Genomic DNA, 22,490 nt, shown 5'->3' on the forward strand with positions numbered 1-22,490 from the left:
GACACGGTCATACTGGATTAGAGTCCACCCTAATAACTTCATAGTTACCTCTGTAAAGACCCCATCTCCAAATAAGATCATGTTCTGAAGTATTGGAGGTTAGAACTCCAGTGTATCTTTTTTCTTTTTTTGGTGGGGGGACACTATTCAACCCATAATAATAATCAAAGCAGCTTTTGAGTTGAACAAAGTTGGAGTGCTAATACTTCCTGATTTCAGAACTTACTATAAAGCTACAGCAATAAAGACCCTGTGGTATTGGAAAAAAGACAGAGACCAGTGGAGCAGAAGAGAGATCCCAACATAGACCCACATATATATGGACAAATGATCTTTGACAAAGGCAATTTTGTGGAGGCAATTAATGGAGAAAGGATTTTTTTTTTCAACAAATGGTGTTAGGACAGTTGGATATCCATATGCAAAAAATAAACATACATCTAGACCTTATAGCATATATAAAAATTAACTGAAAATGGATCTTAGATCTAAATGTAAAATCTAGAATTATAATGCTTCTAGAAGAAGATGTAAGAGAAAATCTGTGGTTAGGCAAAGATTTCTTAGATCTCACAGCAAACTTCTGCTCTTTGAAAGATGCTGTTAGTGAGAATGAGAAGGCAAGCCACAGATTGGGAGGAAACACATGCACAGCATCTGCCCAAATAAGGATTAGTATCTAGAATCTCTTAAATCTGTTAAAAACTTTGAAAGCTCAGTAATAGGAAAACAAATAACCCAATTTTAAAAAATGAGCAAAGAATTGGAAGACATTTATCCAAAGAAGATACACAATTGGCCAATAAGCGCATGAAAAGATGCTCAACATAGTTACTCATTAAGGAACTACAATCAAAACCACAGTGACATAGCACTTCACACCCGTTGGGATGGCTGTTATCAAATGGACAGGTGATAACAAGTGTGGTTGAGGATGTGGAGAAATTAGAACCATTGGACGCTGCCGGTGGGTATGTAAAACGGTGCATCCACTTTGAGAAACAGTTTGGTAGGCTTTCAAAAAGTTAAACATACAGTTATCATATGACCCAGCAATCCCACTCCTGGGTATTCACTCAAGAAAAATGACAGCTTGTGTCCACACAGAAACTTGTATACAAGTGTTTATAACAGCATTATTTACAATAGCAAAAAAGTGGAAACAATCAAAATATCCATCAACTGGTGATGTAAATAAAATATGGTATATCTATACAATGGGACAGTATTAAGCCATAAAATGGAATGAAGTACTGATATATGATACAATATGGATGAAACTTGAAAACATTATGCCAAGTGAAAGCAGACAGACACAAAACACCACGTATTGTATGAGTTCATTTATATATGAAATGTTCAGAATAGGCCAATCTGTAGAGACAAGAAGCAGGTTAGTGGTTATCTGGTGCTGGAAAGAAGGATGAAGGGAGGGCAAAATGGGGAGTGACTGTCAATAAGGACAAATTTCCTTTTTGGGATGATAGAAATGTTCTAAAATTAGATTGTGGTGATCAATGTGCAACTCTGTAAATATATTAAAAACTATTGAATTATATACTTTAAACAGGTGAACTTTATGGCATGTAAATTGTATCTCAGTAAAGATGCTTCGGGACACCTGGCTGGCTCTGTTGATAGAGCATGCAACTCTTGATCTTGGGGTCATGAGTTCAAGCCCCACATTGGGCGTGGAGCTTACTTTAGAAAAAAGAGAGAGAGAGAGAAAAATAAATCTGCTTAAAAGAATAGTAAAAAATTTGAACAGCATTTTACCAGAGAATGGATGGCAAAGAAACTCATGAAAAGATGTTCAATGTCAATGCAATTAAAACCACAATTAGAGGGGCGCCTGGGTGGCTCAGTCAGTTAAGCATCCAACTCTTGGTTTCCACTCAGGTCTGATTTCACAGTTCATGGGTTCAAGCCCTGTGTCAGGCTTTGCACTGACAGTGCGGAGCCTGTTTGGGATTCTTTCTTTCTGCCCCTCTCCTGATTACTGTATCTCTCTCTCTCTCTCTCTCTCTCTCTCTCTCTCTCTCAAAAATAAATTAAACTTGAAAAATAAAAAAGCAGTTAGAGTAGCTAAAGTTAAAAAGACTTACTGGGGCATCTGGGTGCCTCAGTTGGTTAAGTGTCCAACTTCTGCTCAGAGTAATCTCAAGGTTAGTGAGTTCAAGCCCCTCATTGGGCTCGCTGCTGTCAGTGTGGAGACCACTTAGAATCCTCTGTCCTCCTGTCTCTCTGACCCTCCCCCACTCGTGATCTCTCTTCAAAAATAAATAAAACATTAAAAGAAAAGGAAGACCTGGGTGTTGGTAAGATATGGAAGAACTGGAACTCTCATACTCTGCTGGTGGGGAGATAAAATGCTACAGCCACTTTGGAATACAGAGACTGTTTCTTAAAAAGTTAAACATATCACTACCCTATGATCCAACTGTTCCACTGTTAGAAGCTGAATTGTGCTCCCTGTTCACTCCCCCGCCCCCACTCCTGTGCCAGTTTACACGTTGGAAGCCTTAACTCCCGTTACCTCAGAATGTAACCTTGCTTGGAGTTAGGGACTTTGCAGAGGTAATCAAATTAAAATAGGTCATTAGGGTAGGCCATAATCCAGTGTGACTAGTGTCTATAAAAAGAGGAAATTTAGACAGAGAGACACAAATACAGGGAGTACGCCATGTGAATGTGAAGACGGCCATTTGCAAGCCAAGGGGAGAGGCCTGGGACAGATCTTTCCCTCACGGCCTTCCAAAGGAACCAGCACTGGCAAAATCTTCATTTCCCACTTCTAGCTTCCAGATCTGTGTGAGACAATACATTGCTGTTCCTGAAAGCATACAATCTGTGGTACCTTGTCATGGCATCCTTACCAAACTAATATACACTGCTAAGTACCCAATGAAAAAGAAAGTGTACAAAAACTTCTAAATGAATGTTCATAGCAGCTTTTTGCAATAGCCCAAGTCTGGAAACAACCCAGCCACCCATCAACAGGTGACTGACAAATTGTGGTAGATTCTATGCAGTGGAGTAGTACTCCCTATAAGAGGGAAGTGAACTACTGATACATGAAACTGTATGGATGAATTTCAGAATAATTCTGATCAAAAGAAGCCAGACCAAAAAAAAAAAAAAAAAAAAAAAAAAGTATGTTCCGGTGATTACCTGTATATACACTCTAGAAAATGCAAACTAATCTATAATGACAGAAAGCATGTTAGTGGTTGCCCAGGGAGGGGGAGCAGGAGTAAAAACTTGCTCATTAAAAAAAAAAAAAATTGCTTAAGTTTGTTTTGAGACAGCATGCACACGTGTGCACAAGCAGTATAGGGGTAGATAGAAGAAGAGACAGAATCCCAAGCAGGCTCTGTGCCATCAGCACAGAACTCAATGCGGGGCTCAAACCCATGAACTGTGAGATCACGACCTGAGCCTAGATCAGGAGTTGACACTTAACCAACTGAGCCACCCAGGTGCCCCTTTCAGGCTTATCTCTTAAATATCAGTAGATCACTGCAGATCCTCTCTCCTTTGCTGTCCTGCCCACTGCTCCCTTGCAGTGTATTCAATAAACCTCCATCTCCTTTAAAAAATAATAAATAAGCGGCGCTTGGGAAGCTCAGTCAATTAAGTATCCGACTTCGGCTCAGGTCATGATCTCATGGTTCATGGGTTTGAGCCCTGCGTTGGGCTCTGTGCTGACAGCTCAGAGCCTGGAGCCTGCTTCTGATTCTGTGTCTCCCTCTCTCTCTCTCTCTGCCCCTCTCCTGCTCATGCTCTGTCTCTCTCTCAAAAATAAACATTTAAAAAAAAGTAATACAATTAAAAATTAAAAATAAATAAATATCAGTAGATAATCATAGATAATCAGACATCTGATAAAAACCTATGACTGGAAGATAGCGACCAAGCAAATATAAAAGAGGAATGTAGAGGAAACAAGGTAATATAGAGAGTGAAAGAAAATTAAAACAAAACAATATTTTCAGAGATAAGAGTTGGTATTATAATCATGGAACAAAAATAGGACTGTAAAAAAAAAGACTTCAGAGAACAAGTAAAAGCTTTCAAAAACTAAGTCACAATAACAAATTCTTTTAAAAATTAGAAGTATTGGAAGGTAAAGTTGAGAGAATCTCCAGGTAGTAAAAGAAAAAGTCAAAGAGCTACAAGTGGAGAGAAAAGAAAATTCATGGATCAATCCTGTAAATTCAACATCGAAGAAGAAATTCCTGGAGGGGATAAAATTGTCAAATAAATAAGTAGAGAAAATGCCCCAAACCTGAAGAACCCGAGTTTCTAGATTGCAAGTACCTACCCAGAAGCTGAATAAATAAAAAAAAAAGAACCATACTTCGAGGTTTGCATTTGTGTAACACTGAGGAGAAGTGAAAGACCCTACAAGTTTCTGGAGAAGAAACAGGTCATGGCCAAAACATTAGGATTTAGAATATTGTCAGATTTCTATATTGCATCTCTGGGAACTAGAAGACAATGAAGTGTGGCTTCAAAATTTTGGAGGGAGAAAGATTTACTAATTTGAACTTTTTTTTTTTTTTAAATACTTTTGAATGTTTATTCTTCAGGGAGAGAGAGACTAGCACGAGTGGGGGAGGGCAGAGAGAGAGAGAGACACAGAATCCAAAGCAGGCTCCAGGCTCCAAGCTGTCAGCGCAGAGCCCAATGCGGTGCCCGAACCCATGAGCCATGAGATCGTGACCTGAGCTGAAGTCACACACTCAGCCGACTGAGCTACCCAGGCGCTCCTACTAACTTGAACTTCTAATTTGATTATGTATGTGGGTTAAAAAAATATTCCAAATGTCAATAATATATATGGATAAAATAAGGACATTTCAGTCATTCAAGAGATCAAAAATTTTACTTTCCATATACCTTTTGTCAGGCATTCACTAGAATATATGTTCCACCTAAACCAGAGACTAAACCATAAAAGAAGACAAAGGATCTGGGGAACAGATGCTCCAGGGTAGGAGAGAGAGCCAGGAATTTCAGAGCTGAAGGGGAAAAGACATCCCTGGCAAAGTGTCAGCAATTTAGCGGCCTAGAAAGCAAACAATCTAGACTGGAACATGAGAAAACCCCTGAGGAATGTCTCCAAGACTGGAATGAAATTGATAGATTACCTGAAGTGTTTGAATTTATTAAGAGGAGATTTACAACTCTGTTGGAGAGTTTGAGGATGAATTAGTGAAAAATACATAATAAATACTAAGCCTCCCCAAAACTGAAAGAAAGTAGTAATGGTTAGTTCTAGGGAAAACAAAGAATTGTACAAGAAAAGCAAATTTGATTATACTGTTCCATATGATTCAGCTGTCTCTGTTATTTACTTAGTTATAGTACTATTAGCACTGAATATTGATTTGGACAAAAATGGTGTCTTCTGTTGGAAGGATGGGGGGAAAAGAGATCCATGTGTGGTGGGGTGGGGGGGGGAGGCATGGGGAGTGGTCTGGGTTGGAGGGCAGCAGAGGAGAGTGTTGTTTTTATTTGTAAGCTTGGTGGTATTATTTGACTTAAAGTCACATGTACGTAGTACCTCAATAACTTTTTTTTTATCAGACCAGTGATGAGAACATGAAAGTAATGGAGTATAGTCTATTCTCTTAATAATTTGGATAGTAAAGGAAAGGCTAAAAACAAGAGGGTATTTGGAGTGTATCACAAGGCCAAAAATAATTTTTCAGAATAGAAGAGCTTATAACGTATGCGTCAGTTGAGGAGTTGGATTTGGTAGAAAGGAAGAAAGACTTCCTTAGACAGTAAGGTCCCGGAGGAGGTGTTGTGATGCAGGTCGTGAATGTAGAATATAAGTGGGAGCCTTGCTGAGCAGGGGAGAGGGGGCAGTGGGTGAAGGTGAAGACTCATCTGCACAATCCTGACAGGAAAACAGGGGCTTTGTGTGAGATAGGCTTTCAGGATGATCTTCTGCATTGTCCTCTTCAGAAAGGACAGGCTAGGGAGGATGCCTGATGGATGGGTTTGGAGTCTGGAGGAGAGTGGAATAGGTACAGAATAAATGAGTGAGGACGGTGGTGTAGGAGGTCAGACATTCATTCATTCAGTTATTCAACCCAGCGCTTACTTAGCACAGGGAAGGCATTCAGAAGGTATGTCGAATGAATGACCCACTAGAAGGGTTGTGTTAGGTTCTGGGATACACAAAGATCCCATTGTTCCCCTTCAAGGCTCTCCAGCAGAGGGGAAGTGGGTGAACAAAGGGCCGCAGCTGTTGGCCGGGCCTTGCAGGGTAAATGGGAAGGAACACCTTGGGAGGTTGGAGGAGGCAGTGATAGTTGTCCAAAGTGCCTCCTAGAGAAAGTAACTTTTGAACCAGTCTTTGAAGACTGAGTAACAGCTCAGCAGAAAAGACGAAGAAGGGCCTTACAGGCCAGGTGCTGCCATGTGAGCACTGAGGGGAAGTGAACTGGCGTACATTTGAAAAGGAACCAGTTTTGTGACTTCCTCCAGCTATGCTCTGCACTCCTGGAGCAGAAGAGAGAAAGGTAAGGGATTGGTAAGACAGAAACATCCTAACAACAAGTCGGTGTCCAGGAGAAGAATCACTGAAATGCCTGCCAGGAGGCTCTGAATGGACTCTTGAGGACAGAGAACAGCAGACGTAGGAGTTGCAGTGGCTCTTCACAGGTTCACGTGGAGGGCGGGAGGTTTCTGTGACAAACCTCGGTGTGGAGCAGTCCAGGTCCTGCCTGTTTCCTCACTGAATTAGGAAGGAGGTCAGTCTCCTGCTTAGGGTAGGTCTGGTGTGTCTGACTCCTTTAGGCTGAGTCAAGCGCCCTTCCTGTGTGATTGCATTGCTTTTTCACACTCGATGGTGATGTCTTTTTAATTGGAGCATGGCTGACGCACAGTGTTCCATGAGTTTCAGGGGATTCCACACGTCTGTACTTATGCTGTGCTCACAAGTGTAGCTACCATCTGTCACCACACAGTGCCCACTGGTTTTTGGTTGTCTTCCCCACTAATCTGCAAGCCTTTTGAGGGCAGAGACTACTGTCTTCGCCTTTATCTCAGCCCAGCACCTTGCGTGTAATATGTGCTGAGTAAATGTTTGTTGAATGAATGAATGGTAGTGGGAGAAAGGTGAGGGTAATGGTGCAAGTTTTATGAATAAAAATCTTGAAACTCCTGCAAATGAGATCAAGGGGGAGGAGTGGTGGAGACCATCACATGAAGTCCTAGTGTTCTTGAAATTTGCAGAAAAAAAGAACGGGAAGTGGCAAGAAGGAGCAGTGTTCTTTCTGGACCATTTTTATTGCCTCCTGAGATGATGGAGGCTGAGAAAAGGTGTAAGCCCTGCTGCAGGAGACCGTGTCTGGGGAAAAGCATTTGAATTGGCACTTAAAGGAATGAGTAGCAATTTGAATTGTATGTGGGCAGAAGGCCGGGGCGGCTAGGCAAATGCTAACAGTATGCGTAAATGAACAGGGGGTTAAAGAGTTGCATGTTCCGCTAGGGCTTCAGAGTGGGTGGGGGAGGCAGAGGCGGATAAAAAGATGGCTTAGACAAATGAACTCAGCATAGGTGATGGGGCACCACTGAAGAATTTCGAGGGGAGCCATGCAATCAGATTTGCATGTTACAAAGCCCACTTGATGGAAGTGGTTTGGAAGATGCCTTAAAATGAAATGGGACCCGGAAGCACAAAGACCAGTGAGAAGGCTTGTGCAGTAGTGAGGTTTAGAGAAGCTGGCCTTTAACTATGATGGCAGTTAAAGAGAATAAAGAAGGGGTGGTGGAGGGGAGAGCCATTTAAGAGGTGGAAGCCACAATACTTGGTGATTAATAGGATGTGGGGTTAAGGAGGGAACCTTAGATTCTTGTGTGATGACAGGTTTCCCCTGCTATCAGAAAGTAGAGCATTCCTGTGAAATCTTTCGTAAGTCTAAATGTTGCACCAAGCCAAGAAACAGTGACCATTTCTTTATATGGAAAAATCTTGGAGCATTCCCAAATCCAGAAAATAACCGCTCCTAGGCTTTTCTGATACTTTGGGACACGTCTTGCTCACGGATGCTGAGATGCTGACTGTAGTCTCAGGGAAGGAGTTTGGCAATGCCCTTCTTGGGGCTCATGGTGTGCACTGCCTCTACAGCAGGCTGGCTGCAAAACCAACGCTGAACGCTGTTTGGCTTTTTACCTCTTTTTTTTGTAAAAGCAAAAATCCTCTTCAGGTTTGTGGTTTTTTTTTTTTTTTTTTTTTTTTTTTTGGTTAGTGAAAATAGGCCTTTTGTAAAAGTGAAGTGGTATAACACAAACTTTCAAAAAGTGGGGGGATACATGTGTCGGGTTCCTGTTTGGGGAGTTTAGTGAATGATGGTACCATTAGAAAAGATAGGGGATATAAAAAGGAGAGGAAGTTTAAAGACAAAGATATTATTTCATTTTGGAACTTACCGGGCCATCCAAGTGGAGGACTAGTATGCATAACATGGGGGCTGGGGTTAAAGATTGGGAGCCCACGTGGAAGAGATTGTAGAAGCTGTGGGTTCTTTGATCATTACTTCTCATTAGATGATTGTACTTAATTAGAAATTGATTGTAGATAAACCTTTAAAAAAAAAAAAAAAACAACTAAGCAGAGGCCAAGATGCACAATAAAGAATTCTTTAGACAGCATTCTTAAAGATGAAGGGTCAAAGAAATTTCTATAATATATATAAGTGGGAGAACAGTCATTCTTGTCTTTAAGCAAATGATTGAAGGTTGAGGTTCCAAGGAGCTTAACAAACTTAAACAGTTTGTCACCTGTTTTTCCTAATTAAGGCATAACATTTATATAGTTAAGTACATTGTGATTTTTTTTTAAAACATAGGTATGCACTCTTGTAACCCAACCAGATCATCTCTAGCTCCTCATAAATTTCCCTCTGCAATCCTGTTTTTATTTCTAGAGTTTTTATGTCCTAAATGTAACCTTAGGATGGGAGAATCCTCCCTCTCCTTGGCTAAGTCCAGTACGTTGCAGAGTCAGGAATTTCCTAAGAATCAAGTCAGAACCTGGTTTGAATTTTACAGTATGCACAGTGTGTGTCTTTAATTACTCTTGCCTATGCCTCCTCCTGTTTTTAATGGAAATTATGAACACCTCTTGATTTTCCTGTCCTTTCTGAAACTTAGCCTCTAAACTCTGTCCTGTCTTCTCTAGTATTCTTGGGAAATAGAGACTGTGGAGAAGATGACAGAATTGGAAAACCTTTTGTTTTCTTTGGGTTTCATCGTGGTGTATGTTGTCTGTCTTCCAGATTATTAGGTTTTGTAAGAAATAGACTGTATTTTTCTGAGTTGGGAATAGCCCTGTCTGTTTCCTTGAGTACACCTGTTTGATTTTTTAAAATTATGCCTTTCAGGGGGAGTTTTCATGGGACTAATAGTCCCCTTTGTGGAGGTAGCTCTGTCTCGGTCACTGATCTTCCAGGTCAATAAGCCATCTGGAATGGTAAAATGCTTTCTTTTTTTTTCACTTTGAAATTTGTATTAAGAAGAAAACCATAGGGAGGAAAGAAACATAGTTAAAAGAATAATTACAAAACAAACACCCAGTTACCTACTACATAGGCCAAGAAATAGAATATAACCACACCCCAGGATCCTCCACATGCCCCTTCCTTGTCGAATCCCCTCCCTCCCTTCCTAAGACAATCTCTAGCCTAAATTTGGTATGTCATTCCTTTTTTAAAAATAGTTTTTAAAAACTATGTATATACATACATGTCTATACACTCATACACACATACAGTTTTAAAATGTTATATTTGAACCTTATATAATGGAATTATACTGTGTGTGTATTCTTTTGTGATTTGCTTTTTCACCCAATACTGTGTTTTTATAACACATCTAGGTTGCAGTGTGTAGCTATAGTCAGTCATTTTTATATAGAATAGTGTTTATTCTGTTGTCTGGAAACACCATAGCGTGTATATTTATTTTACTGTTGATGGATATTTGTTCTGGGTTTTTTTTTTTTCTGTTAAAAATAATACTATTAAAATTAAAAATACTAAAAAAATACTATTTTATATGTGTGTAAAAGTTTCTCTAGAATATTTATCCAGAAGTGCGACCACTAGTTTGTACAGTAAATACATAGTCAAGCGTACCAGATAGTGGCAAACTTTTGAAAAGTAGTTGTATCAATTTTCCTTCCCCCCAGGAGTGGACGAGTGTTGCTATTGCTCTGTGCCCTTGCCAACACTTGGTATTGCCCAGCTTTAAAAGCAAATTTTTTAATGTTTTATTTATTTTTGAGAGAGAGAGACAGAGACAGAGAGGAAGCAAGGGAAGGGCAGAGAGAGGGAGACTCGGAATCTGAAGCAGGCTCCAGGCTCCGAGCTATTAGCACAGAGCCGGACTTGGGGCTCGAACCCACGAACCGCAAGATCATGACCTGAACCAGAGTTGGTAGCTTGACCGACTGAGCCACCCAGGTGTCCCAGTATTGCCCAACTTTTGAATTTTAGCCAACCTGGTAGCGGTGAAATTAATTTGCAGTAATTTGCATTTTCCTGGTTGACATGAAACTGAGTATCTTTTCATTTGTGCATGTTCTTCAGTAAAATTCCTACTCAGTTATTTTGTAAATCTTTCAGGTATGTTGTCTTTTTTTTTTTTTTTAATTGATTCCTAGCAATTCTTTACTATTTTCTGGATGTTAACTTTTGTTACAGTTATGTAAGTTGCAAGTCAACAGTGTTTCCCTTTTCTGTTCTGCAAATCTAGGCACCTAAGGAGAGATGCCTTGAGCAAATTTGGCAATTGAAAGCCACTGGCCTAGGCTCCTGTGCCAGACAGTATAGCACAGGGGCCATGTGGTTCTGCACAGGGCAGGCCCTGGAACTTTAAGTGAGTTGCATCTTAGTTACTGACTACTTCTGACCTGTGGTGCTTGCCTTTGCAGGTGGAACAGGAGGATTTTGTAATGGAAGGGCATGGCAAGACTCCACCTCCTGGTGAAGAAAGCAAACAGTGAGTCACAGTTTATTTAAAAAGGGTCCTATTACAGATCTTCAGAAGCACTTTGGTTAAACACGCTGAGAGCGTGTTTGCAGAGGATGTATATGTTGGGCACATTGTGGAGCTCACCAGTTGCTTTGGTGGCTATTAATGCGTAGTTTCTATTTATAGACAGACTAACTGGAGGGACAAGAAAGTTGGCTTTGTAGATTTTCACACTTGACTAATCAAAATTTGTGTTACACTTTAGCAAAGGCTTTAAGGCTCAGGATGTTCCAAATTGAACTAATTCAGTCTGGTTGATTTCCAAAGAAAGTTTAAGATGGTATATTCTTTTCTTAGCTATGTCCTTAGGAAGTACGCTAAATTAATAGACTGTCTTCCCTGCATTCCAAGTGTGAATTTATTTGAAATGTACTTCCTGAAATTCTATTCTATTTAGTTATTTATACTTCTGTTCTTTGTTTAAATAACAAATTGTTTCCCGAAAGGAACAGGAATATAAATAATATAACTTAGCCAACATTCTAAATTATTCAAGATCTCTCCCCTGACTTCTTAAAGAGTGATCAGTTTTAAATCTGAAATTGGGAGTCCTCGGGTAGCTTTTTGGTGACAGGGAATAGATTTTTTTTTTTCCTCCCTCTGCCACAGAACTTGAAAAATTGTGTTGCAGAGAAGACTGGTGTTTCATATGCCCTTTTAAAGGAAAAACAGTTAAGACTGCCTTGAAATACTGACATGACTACTATTTTTTATTCAGACAGTAGTCTCCTAAGTTGAATGGGATAGCAAGTGATTCATGGAATTTACCGAAAATCTGTAGGGAGAAACTCCTCTCTCATCTTTTTTTTTTTCTTCCTAGAAAATAGTTTAGTTTTGATCTGTCTTATGAAAAGTATGTCTCCGAAACCCTTAGGAATGAATTATGCAGAATATGTTATGCTGCCATGAGGCCAGGTTCATTAAAGGAGAATGTTTGTCTTGTATTTGTTGTGAATGGAAACCAGGATATTTTCACAGCTGGTTTAATTTGCTAACCAGGCAGTTTTAAAAATAGCTTACAATATAAATCCTAACTTTGCTGTGTTCTGTGAAATGCACTTATATTCTACATGGGCTCATGGAATCAGTTCATCTTTAGCAAAGTAGAATGCCAAACATCTAGTCCCAGTGAAATCACAGGAACATTTCAGATGCATCTCCCTGTCCTCTTGCCCACTCCCCCAGCCCCACCCTCTGGTCAGAGGTCTTACAATATAAAAATCATAGTTCCTATTTGATGAGGGTGTTCTGTGCGCAAAGCACTTTGCTTAGATGCTGTGTATGTTCTCTCTCCATTCATTATAGTGTATCCTTTTACTCGGAGATCAGGGTAGGTAACTTATCCATGGGAATGCAGCTTGAAATGGAAGTTAGGATTTGAATCTGGATCTTTCTGACATTACAGTGTTTTATAATATCTCCCTGACCCAAATCCTCTGCCAGCCTTGGGAGCTGTGTTCCTGAAAAGTACTGTGGTTAGCAAAACTGTGCAGTTGTTAAGATCAAAGTCTCAGGAATAAGAGGGAGTTGGGGGAAATAATGAAAATGGCATTAAGCCTATTTTTGAAACACAGATGAAAGTTCTGTTCTCTAGAGCGTATCCATTTCCCAAACAAACCAGTCTTTATCTTTAAAAACCTGCTCCAGTAGCCCCTATCCTGTATCAACTTCTTTAGGTATTCAGGAAGCACTGCTGGGGCAGATTCTCCCACAAGTTTTATGTTATACAAACGGCGCTTCTTTTTAGAGAGCTTCAGACAGGCTGGTGGACTTGCGTTGTGTCCTTACCTTGTTTTGTTTTCTGAGTCTCATGGTGCCTTTTCACAGATGAATCCTGTTGTGTTTTGCTTCTGGTTTTTTTGTTTGTTTGTTTGTTTTGTTTTGTTTATTTTTTTCCTGGTCCTGGTCTGCTGTCCTATATTGTAATGACTCTTCTCACTAGGCACTCCTCTCATAGACCTGTCTACCTCTTTGGTGGGAGTGGGTAGCAAAGGTGATGTGTTCATTTGTTTGAGGCAACAAAAATTAAAAGATATACATATACACACACACACACACACACACACACACACACACACACACACACACTGCATCTTAGAAGTGTAGTTGGCAGAGGATGATAAACTCCTGGACAGTAGGATCAAGGAACTGAATACTACATTCTACATCCTGGAAGTGTACACATTGCTGAATGACTTATGAAATTCCGACTTATTCTTTTATTTTTTTAATTATAAAAATAATACAGTTGGCTCTTGAACAACATGGGTTTGAAATGTGCAAGTCCATTTATACATGGAATTTTTTTAAGTTTATTTGTTTTTAGTAATCTCTACACCCAGCATGGGGCTTGACCCCAAGATCAAGAGCCACACGCTCCAAAACTGAGCCAGACAAATACAGTACCATGCTGTAAATGTACTTTCTCTTCCTTATGATTTTAAAACATTTTCTTCACTAAATTCCTGAAACCAGTATTACACTAAATCTTAACTAACTAGAATTTAAATAAAAACTGGAAACAAAAATAAAATAAAACATGTTCTTTTCTCTAGCATACTTCATTGTAAGAAACCAGCATAGAATACATGTAACAGACAAAATAGGTGTTAATTGACTGTTTATGTTATCAGTAAAGCTTCCAATCAACAGACTATTTGTAGTTATGTTTTGGGGGGTTAGAAATTATTCACAGATTTTTGGCCATGCTGGGGAGTCAGTGCCCCAAACCTCCATGTTGTTCAAGGGGCAACTGTACACGATTGTCATGAAACATTCAAATGGTACATGTAGACACAGAAATAAAACTGAGACTCTTCTTTTACCTTTCTTCCCCTCCTGATCTTTGTAAACATTTTCTGTATATTTTATTTATTTATTTATCCATTTGTTTATTTGTTTGTTTATTTATTTTGAGAGAGACAGTGCAAGTGGGGGAGGGGCAGAGAGAGAGGAAGAATCCGAAGCAGGCTCTGCACTGTCAGCGTAGAGCCTGATGTGGGGCCCAAACTCACGAAACTACAAGATAATGACCTGAGCCAAAATCAAGACTTGGATGCTTAACTGACTGAGCCCCCCAGGTGCCCCTGTTTTCTGTCTATTTTAAAACAACAACTAAATAGGGATTTTTTTTTTCCCCAACATAATTCTTCTGTGACTTGCTTTTATAATTTGCCATCTTTCACAGTCTACTTCATGCTCTTAATGCAGAATGTTCTGTTGAATGGATGGACTATAATCGTTCTTCTCTAATTAGATGATTTGGTGGTCTCTGGTTTGATTACTACAAATAATACTTTATTGAACATCTTTATTTTTATATCTTTATTCACAGATGTATTTCTGTAGAATAAATTTCTAGAGATGGAGCTGTTGGTTCACGGGATGTATTTTTAAAAATATCTTTAAATATATTTTAAAAAATTTTAATGTTTATTTCTATTTGAGAGAGAGAACCAGTGGGAGAGGGGCAGAGAGAGACAGAAACAGAATCCGAAGCAGGCTCCAGGCTCTGAGCTGTCAGCACAGAGCCCGACGCGGGGCTGGAACTCACAAGCCATGAGATTATGACGTAAGCTGAAGTTGGACGCCCAACCGACTGAGCCACCCAGGCGCCCCCACGGGATGTACTTTTTTTACATGGAGGTAGTTGCTATCAAATTGCCTTCTGAGAAAGCACTACCCATGATCCTTTCCATCAACAGTGCATGAGAATGCCCATTTCTTCTCCCCTTTGATGACAAAAAAATTATTTAGCCTTAAATTTTTGTCACTCTTGTATTTTATTATATATATATATATATATATATATACACATATATATATATACACATATATATATATATATACACACACATATATATATATATATATATATACACATATATATATATATATATATATATTTTTTTTTTTTTTTTTTTCAAGTAATCTCTACACCCAACGTGGGGCTTGAACTCACAACCCTGAGATCATGAATCGCATAATCCACTGACCGGGCCAGCCAGGCACCCCTAATATTTAATTGTTTTAATTTGTACTTTTCTGCTCACTAATGAGATGGAATATCTTTTGTTAGTTTATCGGCTGTAGATTTTTCAATTTTATGTATCACTTATTTGCATATTAGACCCATGTTTCTATTGGATTATTTGTTTTGATAGTTTTGTAGGGACCCTTTATATATTTTTAAATTATTATTATTATTATTAATATTATTAATTTTAGAGAAATAAAGTACAAGCAGGGGAGAAGGAGAGATGGAGAGAGAGAGAGGGGGAGAGAGAGAGAGAGAGAGAGAGAGAGAGAGAGAGAGAATCTTAAGTAGGCTCCACTCTCAGTGCAGAGCCTGATGTGGGGTCAGTCCCACAATCCTGGAATCATGACCTGAGCCAAAATCAGGAGTCACATACTCAACCAACTGAGCCACCCCAGCACCCCTGTAGGAGTCTTTTATAAAATATAGATATTAACTTTGTCTCTTGAGGTGTTTTAAATGTTTTGTCCCATTCCTTTTAACATTGGGGTATCTTTCATACGAATAAATTTAAAAACATTTTTATGTGGTAAAATCAATTAGCCTGTTATAGCTTCTGTATTTTGTGTTTGCTTAGAGAAGTTGTCCCTACCCTAATGTAATACATAAAATACCTTAGTTTTCCTGCTTGTTTTCTTTTTACCCCTACACCTTTAATTGAACTGGTATGCATTTTTGTGTATGATGTGAGGCAGAGATCTAAGTTAATTTTTTTCCAAATTGATTTCCAAAATGGCTCTCATTTATTGGTCTCAGTTTGTATGAATAGCCTATTTCACTTATGGAAGGCAGATGAAACACAGGGATAATATGACCCTCAAGGTCGTAAGAGCAAATTCTTACAAGGATTAGGACTAAAACTATTTTTATTAGCTGATCTACGCCACTTTCTTTGTTTCATCGTGTAACATTTTTACCGTAGATTCTAGAAGTTTTGAAAACATCATTTTATTTCCATGATGTTTATTTCAACGGAACTAAGTTCTGTTAATAGGCAGATTAGGATAGCTATGCATGTAGAAAGCCGTCTTGAAAAATAATTGACTTTTGATTTTGAGAAGTATCTGTGCTAAACTTAACGTTTAGATCAGTTGTGCAGAATTCTGATGTATGTGTGAATAACATTTAGTAGAGTGTATAGCTTTAAACACTGTGTATGTGTGTGTGTACATATATATATGTATATATATGTATATATGTATAGTTTCAATATTGTTGCCTTTAATGAGGTTTATTAACTATTAGTATATCTAATATAATCATTTTCTGAGGATATTTACTTTACAAGCTACTGTAACAAATCAGACAAGCTAAGTTTATTGCCATATAATTACTACATTAAACTCACACAGCATTAATCACATAATGTGTTTAACACAGGGGTAAATATAAAACTATAATGGCTTTTCAAAAAGCAGCATAAGCAGATACTTGCTCGTAGATTGTGTTTGACTATGGTTATTGAAAGCTCATTTCATATGAAATGTTTCCACCCAAGACAGGCTCTTGATTTGGTTTTATTTATGAGACAAGTGATAGTCTAGATGTTTGTAGGCAGATTATTTGTGGTAAATTATCAGTTTTGGTGTACAGTTGACCTTGGAAGAGCACAGAAGTTAGGGGCACTGGCCCCCACGCAGTAAAAATTCCCCACATAAGTCTTGACTCCCCCAGATTTAACTATTTATAACGTACTGTTGACTAGAATCCTTACCGATAACATAAACAATCAATTAATACCTATTTTGTATGTCATATATTTTATAAAAACTGTATTCTTACAATAAAAGAAGTTAGAGAAAAGACAATGTTTTAAAATTGTAAGGAAGAGAAAGTACATTTACAGTACCATACTGTACTTAGTGAAAACAATCTGCATTTAAGGGGACCTGCACAATTCAGACCTGTGGGAGGGGGGCAACTGTATTAATGAGTTTGACCTCCTTTTTCATTTCTTTATTAAAATCTAGTTTACACACAAGTCTAAACTTTAAATCTCCGTGCTCAAATTGACTCATATTCTCAAAAGATATTTGTCTTTAACATGCTGTATGCAATGATTCAACTTTTCTAGTACATGTTTGTTGATTAAATTTTCTTACAACTTTTGGTTCATTTTATGAAATTTCAGCATTAGAAATAAATCTCTCCGGGCACCTGGGTGGCTCAGTCAGCTAAGCATCCCACTTCTGCTCAGGTCATGATCTCACGGTTTGTGGGTTCAAGCCTTGCATTGGGCTCTCTGCTGTCAGCGCAGAGCCGCTTTGGATTCTCTGTCCCTCCCCTGCTTGCTCTCTCTCTCCCTCTCAAAACTAAATAAACATTTTAAAAAATAAATAAAAACAGATCTCTCAAAGCAGGATCTCAAAGACACAGTTGGACACTCGTGTTCACTGCAGCATTATTCACAGCAGCTAAGCAGTGGAGCAACCTACATGTCCACTGACAGATGAACGGATACAGGAAATGTGGGATGTACATACAACGGAATATTATGAAGCCTTCAAAAAGAAGGAAATCCTGTCACATGCTACAATATAGATGAATTTGAAGGGCATTATGCTTAGCAAAATAAGCTAATCAGCAAAGAACAAATACTATATGACTCAGCTTAACTTGAAGTCATCTAATGTGAAAATCATAAAAACAGAACATAGAGAAGTGGTGATTGCCAAGGGCCAGGGAGAGGGAAGAGAGGGAATTAGTGTTCAATGGGTATAGAGTTTCAGTTCTAGAAGATAAAAAAGGTCCGGAGATCCGTTGCAAAATAATAAGAATATACTTAAAATTCCACTGAGCTTTACAGTTAAAAATGATTCAGATGGTAAATTTAATGTTATGTGTTTTTTACCACAGTAAAAAAAAAAAAGTTAGCAATCAAATTTAAATGTAGTTTATTTTTTTTATAAAAGAGAAAGCTTATATGCCTTTTAAAAACATTTATTTATTTTTGAGAGAGGGAGAGAGCACAAGCGAGTGGGGGAGGGGCAGAGGGAGAAAGAGAGAGAGAATCCCAAGCAGGCTCCGCGCTGTCAGCACAGAGCCTGACGCAGGGCTCAATCCCATGAACCATGAAATCATGACCTGAGCCAAAACCAAGAGTCAGATGCTTAACTGATTGAGCCACCTGGGCACCCCTAAATGTACTTTAAATGCAAAAGACAGCCTGGATTTCAAAGACTGAATACCCCAAAAAAAAGAATGTAAAATTAATAATACCGATTTTATGTTGAAATGATAATCTTTTATATATGTTGTATTAAATAAAGCATACATATTAAATTTAAATCTCATTTTATAATGTGTTATATAGACAGCATCCCCTTTTTAGGGATTGTTGGTAGAATTAATTATATCAATTCCTGTATTTCAGCTCTCTTGGGGTGCCATCTTTTTTGATTTCTCTTTTTCAAGGGAAAATCTGCTCAGAGCTTGCATGGGAGGCCTATATGGAAATCAAAGTGTTGAAGACAGTTTTATATTGATTTGGAGAGAAGAATGTGATTTATGGAATCAACATTGCTCTTTATACTCTTCTGTGGTGTAATACGACTTTGTGCTGGAGGTGCTGTTTTTTAAATGTCTTAACTTCAATATCGTGATTAAATTCTCTTCTTCCTAATTACATTCTTCCCAACTTAAATGTCTAGTTATAAAATGCCCTTTTAATTTTTCTGAATTATTAATTATACAGACCTTTCATTAAGTCTAACAGCTTGTCCTTACCTTATCTTTATTTCTGCTCCTACTCTGACTCAGTAACTTACAGCTCCGTCTTCCTCAGAATCATCTTCTACTGCGGTGCAACTTTATTCTCCCTCAGTTTATTCTCCCCCAGTCTCTATACTAAGAGTAGGGCGTTCCTTGTTTTATATTTAGCCACCAAATTTAACACTAAGTTCTTTGGGAACCATTCTTCTGGGTTCTTCTTTTAAAAAAAATTAGGCAGCTGTATAGTATTTCCTAAAAACAAAACAAAGAAGAAGAAGAAAAGAAAAATATTTCCAAGTCACTTATTTTATACATAATTATCTTCACAATACAAACCTTGGTATTTGGCCATTAGGAAAGAGGGGTGTTGTTTTGTTGTTTTGTTTTTTAACATTTTCTGTATTCTACCATGAGTTTTTCACCAGTGTGTTTTCTTTAAACCACTGAAATATGTACATGTTGAAATAAATGTACTAAGAAGTACCAAACTGAACTCTGTAAACTTAGTCATTACATAGCAGTAAGCTAGACATCAGAAGAATAGTTGGGTTTCTATATAATCTTTTTAATTATTTTGAAGAGAAAGGAAATGAGTTTTATTTTCAAGTTAATTGGTATTTTGAAAATGCCACAAAGTGGTTCAATAGATGATAGTTATGCTCATGGAATTTTTGCTGCTGGGAATTTTAGCATAACCGTAAACATTTTGTACTAGGTCTTTGGGAAACTGTCACTTGCTAATAAATTTTGTAATTTGCATTGGAGTTACTTAAAAAATTAATTCTCAGGGCGCCTGGGTGGCTCAGTCAGTTACGCGTCTGACTCTTGGTTTTGGCTTGGGTCATGATCTCATGGTTTGTGGGTTCAAGCCCCACATTGGGCTCTGCGCTGGTAGTGCGTATCCTGCTTGGGATTCTCTGTCTCTCCCTCTCTCTGCCCTTCCCTTGTTTGCACGCACTCTCTCTCTCAAAATAAATAAACGTAAAAAAACATTAATTCTCTCAAAAAATTGCCTTCCCCCCCCAGTCTCAGAATCATACATAATAAATTCTGAATTATATTTTATGAGGTTTCTCTTTGGTGTCTGGGCCATGGATTAATTACAATAGGAGTAACTTCAGGAATTATGTGTTTCATAGTTGAAAATGACTTCAAACTCTGAGGGCTGCTACTACTTACAGGTTCATGTGATGACTTTAACCAACAGTGCATAGGGCATATCATGCAGCTCTTAGAAAACTGCGGTTAAGTTAATAATAGTCTTAATTCTGTAGCTTATATTTTGCTTATGGACAAATAACTGACTTTATGAAAAAACATTACTCAAAAGGCAGGATGTATTTGTCCAGTTCCTTGAAATTGGTATTTTAAGGCCTCGTTTTGGAGATGTTATTGTCATGAAGTTGTAAAATGTTTTCAAATTTTTAAATAGTGTGATGTAAATACAGGTGAAGAAATAACACATTCAGCTGCAAGAATCTCCAGGGGTGTCATGAAGAGAAGCTGGTGTTTATTTCTCCCCCACATGTTCTGATCACTAGGCGGTGTGGGTACAAGTTCTGCCCTGAGCACTCTGCCTGGGTTCCCTTCCTGCCAGCTATGTCTGTGGGCTGAAGTTTGGGCTGAAGTAGAGGTGAATAGAATGGCAGAGAGGAGGCACAACATGATGATGGCAGGCAGTGAAACGTCAGGTTAAGGCTTTTTGCTAAATCTTCAGCTCTGCAAGGATAGAGACTTTTGTCATCTTGGTCACTGCCAGTGGCACATACAAAATGTCAGTAAATATAAATATATAAATATGTTGAATGAATGAAAATGTCTGAGTGTTAAGAAACCCTCCCTGGTCTACACACTCACTTTGAAACTCTGAGGTGGAGCTATTAAAAATCCTAACCCCAGAATATTTTTTATGAGCAGAAGAAAAGTGAATTGCTAGTATATCATGTTTGACTTTATATTCAGTGCTTTCTTTTTTTTTTTTAAGTTTGTGGTTTTTTTGTTTTTTTGTTTTTTTGGAAAGAGGGAGAGAGAGAGAGAGAGAGGGAAAGAAGGCATGTGCAAGTAGGAGAGAGAGAGAGAGAGAGAGAGAGAGAGAGAGAGAGAATCCCAAGCAGGCTCAGCACTGTCAGTGAGGGGCCCGGCTGAGGGCTCAAATTCATGAACCATGAGATCACAACCGGAGCTGAAATCAGAGTCAGACGCTTAACTGACTGAGCCATGCAGGTGCCCCTGTATTCAATGCTTTCTTGAGGGTATTCCAACAGACCTGATTTTATCACTATTCTTTAGGTGTCTCTATCTATGAGACAGTTGTTGGTTAGTTTATTTGTCAGAAGATGCCTTTTTCCTTGTTTCTGAGGTCCTCCATAAGATGCCTTTAGCCTACCTATGCATATTGTTTCTATCGTTTAAAGGTCCTTGGGCACCTGGATGGCTCAGTCAGTAGAGCATGTGACTCTGGATCTCGGGGTCATGAGTTTAAGTCCCGTGTTGGTCACAGAGCTTACTTTAAAAAAACAAACTAGGGGCCCCTGGGTGGCTTAGTCGGTTTTGTGTCCAGTTCCTTGGCTTGGCTCAGATCATGATCTCACAGTAAGTGAGTTTGTGCCCTACATGGGGTTCTGTGTTGATAGTGCAGAGCCTGCTAGGGATTCATTCATTCTCTCTGTCTCTCTCCACCCCCACAAAATAAATGAATGGAAAGTTTTTAATAATCAATCAATTAGTCAACGAGAGGGTCTTTCTACCCCTGTCCAGTGGCCCCCTGTAAGGCTTCCATGCACAGCTCATTTCCTTCTCCATTAGATGCTTCTGTTGAGGCAGAGACCCTTCTTTCTGACCAGGAGCGAATCTAGGTTTTTGGGAATGCTCTTTAAGGAAAAGAGAATTAATTCAAATATGAGTTGTACAAAAGTGAACATTTATTTACAACGAGGAAAGAAAACCACACACAAAAAAAATGGCGACTTTTAAGAAGTGGACAAATAGAAAATTCAGAAAAATAGCACTAGCATTTGTATTCACTACTTAACACATCACTGTGAAACTTTTTTCTCTACGTTTTTTGGCTGCATAGTCTTTTTTGCCCCTTTATGTTACAATGGTTCTGTGATATTTTCTAGAAAGAGACTAGAAAGATAATTCATTGTTTGTTATAGCATGGTTGACCACAGTAGGGTTTTTCATAATGACGAATCAACAAAGTTCCTTTCATCCTCACAACTTGTTATTAGTAACATTATATACATTTTTGAGATTGTTATCAACTTTGGGGAAATCTCTATCAAGTATCCTTTATATTGTAAGGCTTCACTTTTTCTTGTACATTGGCTACCCTGTAATACTCTGAATTGACACATTTACATCATGATATGATCTGGCCCTGCACACTTCTGTCATGATACAGAGTAAGTTGGCCCAGTGTCATCTTTGTATGCTAGGATGGTTAACAGTAATTCGCCCATACACAGAAGTGCTAAGAACCACGTGAATATATTCCACTAAACCCAAAATGGATTTGTCTCTAGTATAACTTTCCCTTTATGGATCCCCCAAATGCCTGCAGCCATGAGGGGAAAGCCGAGATGGAAAGAGACTGTGGTTTTAACAGTATGGGTTAAGAGTAATGAATGTATCTTGTCTTTGCACACTTTATAAAAAGTGTCATTAGAACAAAGTTGGACTAGTCACA

At 38.5% G+C, this 22,490-nt stretch overlaps 1 protein-coding gene across 8 annotated transcripts in view; it reads left to right on the forward strand.

Annotated features, from left to right (window-relative positions):
• TNRC6B (trinucleotide repeat containing adaptor 6B) overlaps positions 1 to 22,490 on the forward strand; it is a 260,344-nt gene that overhangs the window by 87,489 nt on the left and 150,365 nt on the right. For all 8 annotated transcript variants that reach the window (XM_045465916.1, XM_045465910.1, XM_045465911.1 and 5 more), the window contains one exon: positions 10,952 to 11,019. In XM_045465916.1, the coding sequence (XP_045321872.1) occupies positions 10,952 to 11,019 (68 nt within the window). The remainder of the gene's footprint in view (positions 1 to 10,951; positions 11,020 to 22,490) is intronic.

The sequence above is a fragment of the Leopardus geoffroyi genome, chromosome B4 (genome assembly GCF_018350155.1).
Source record: "Leopardus geoffroyi isolate Oge1 chromosome B4, O.geoffroyi_Oge1_pat1.0, whole genome shotgun sequence".
Lineage (NCBI taxonomy): Eukaryota > Metazoa > Chordata > Mammalia > Carnivora > Felidae > Leopardus > Leopardus geoffroyi.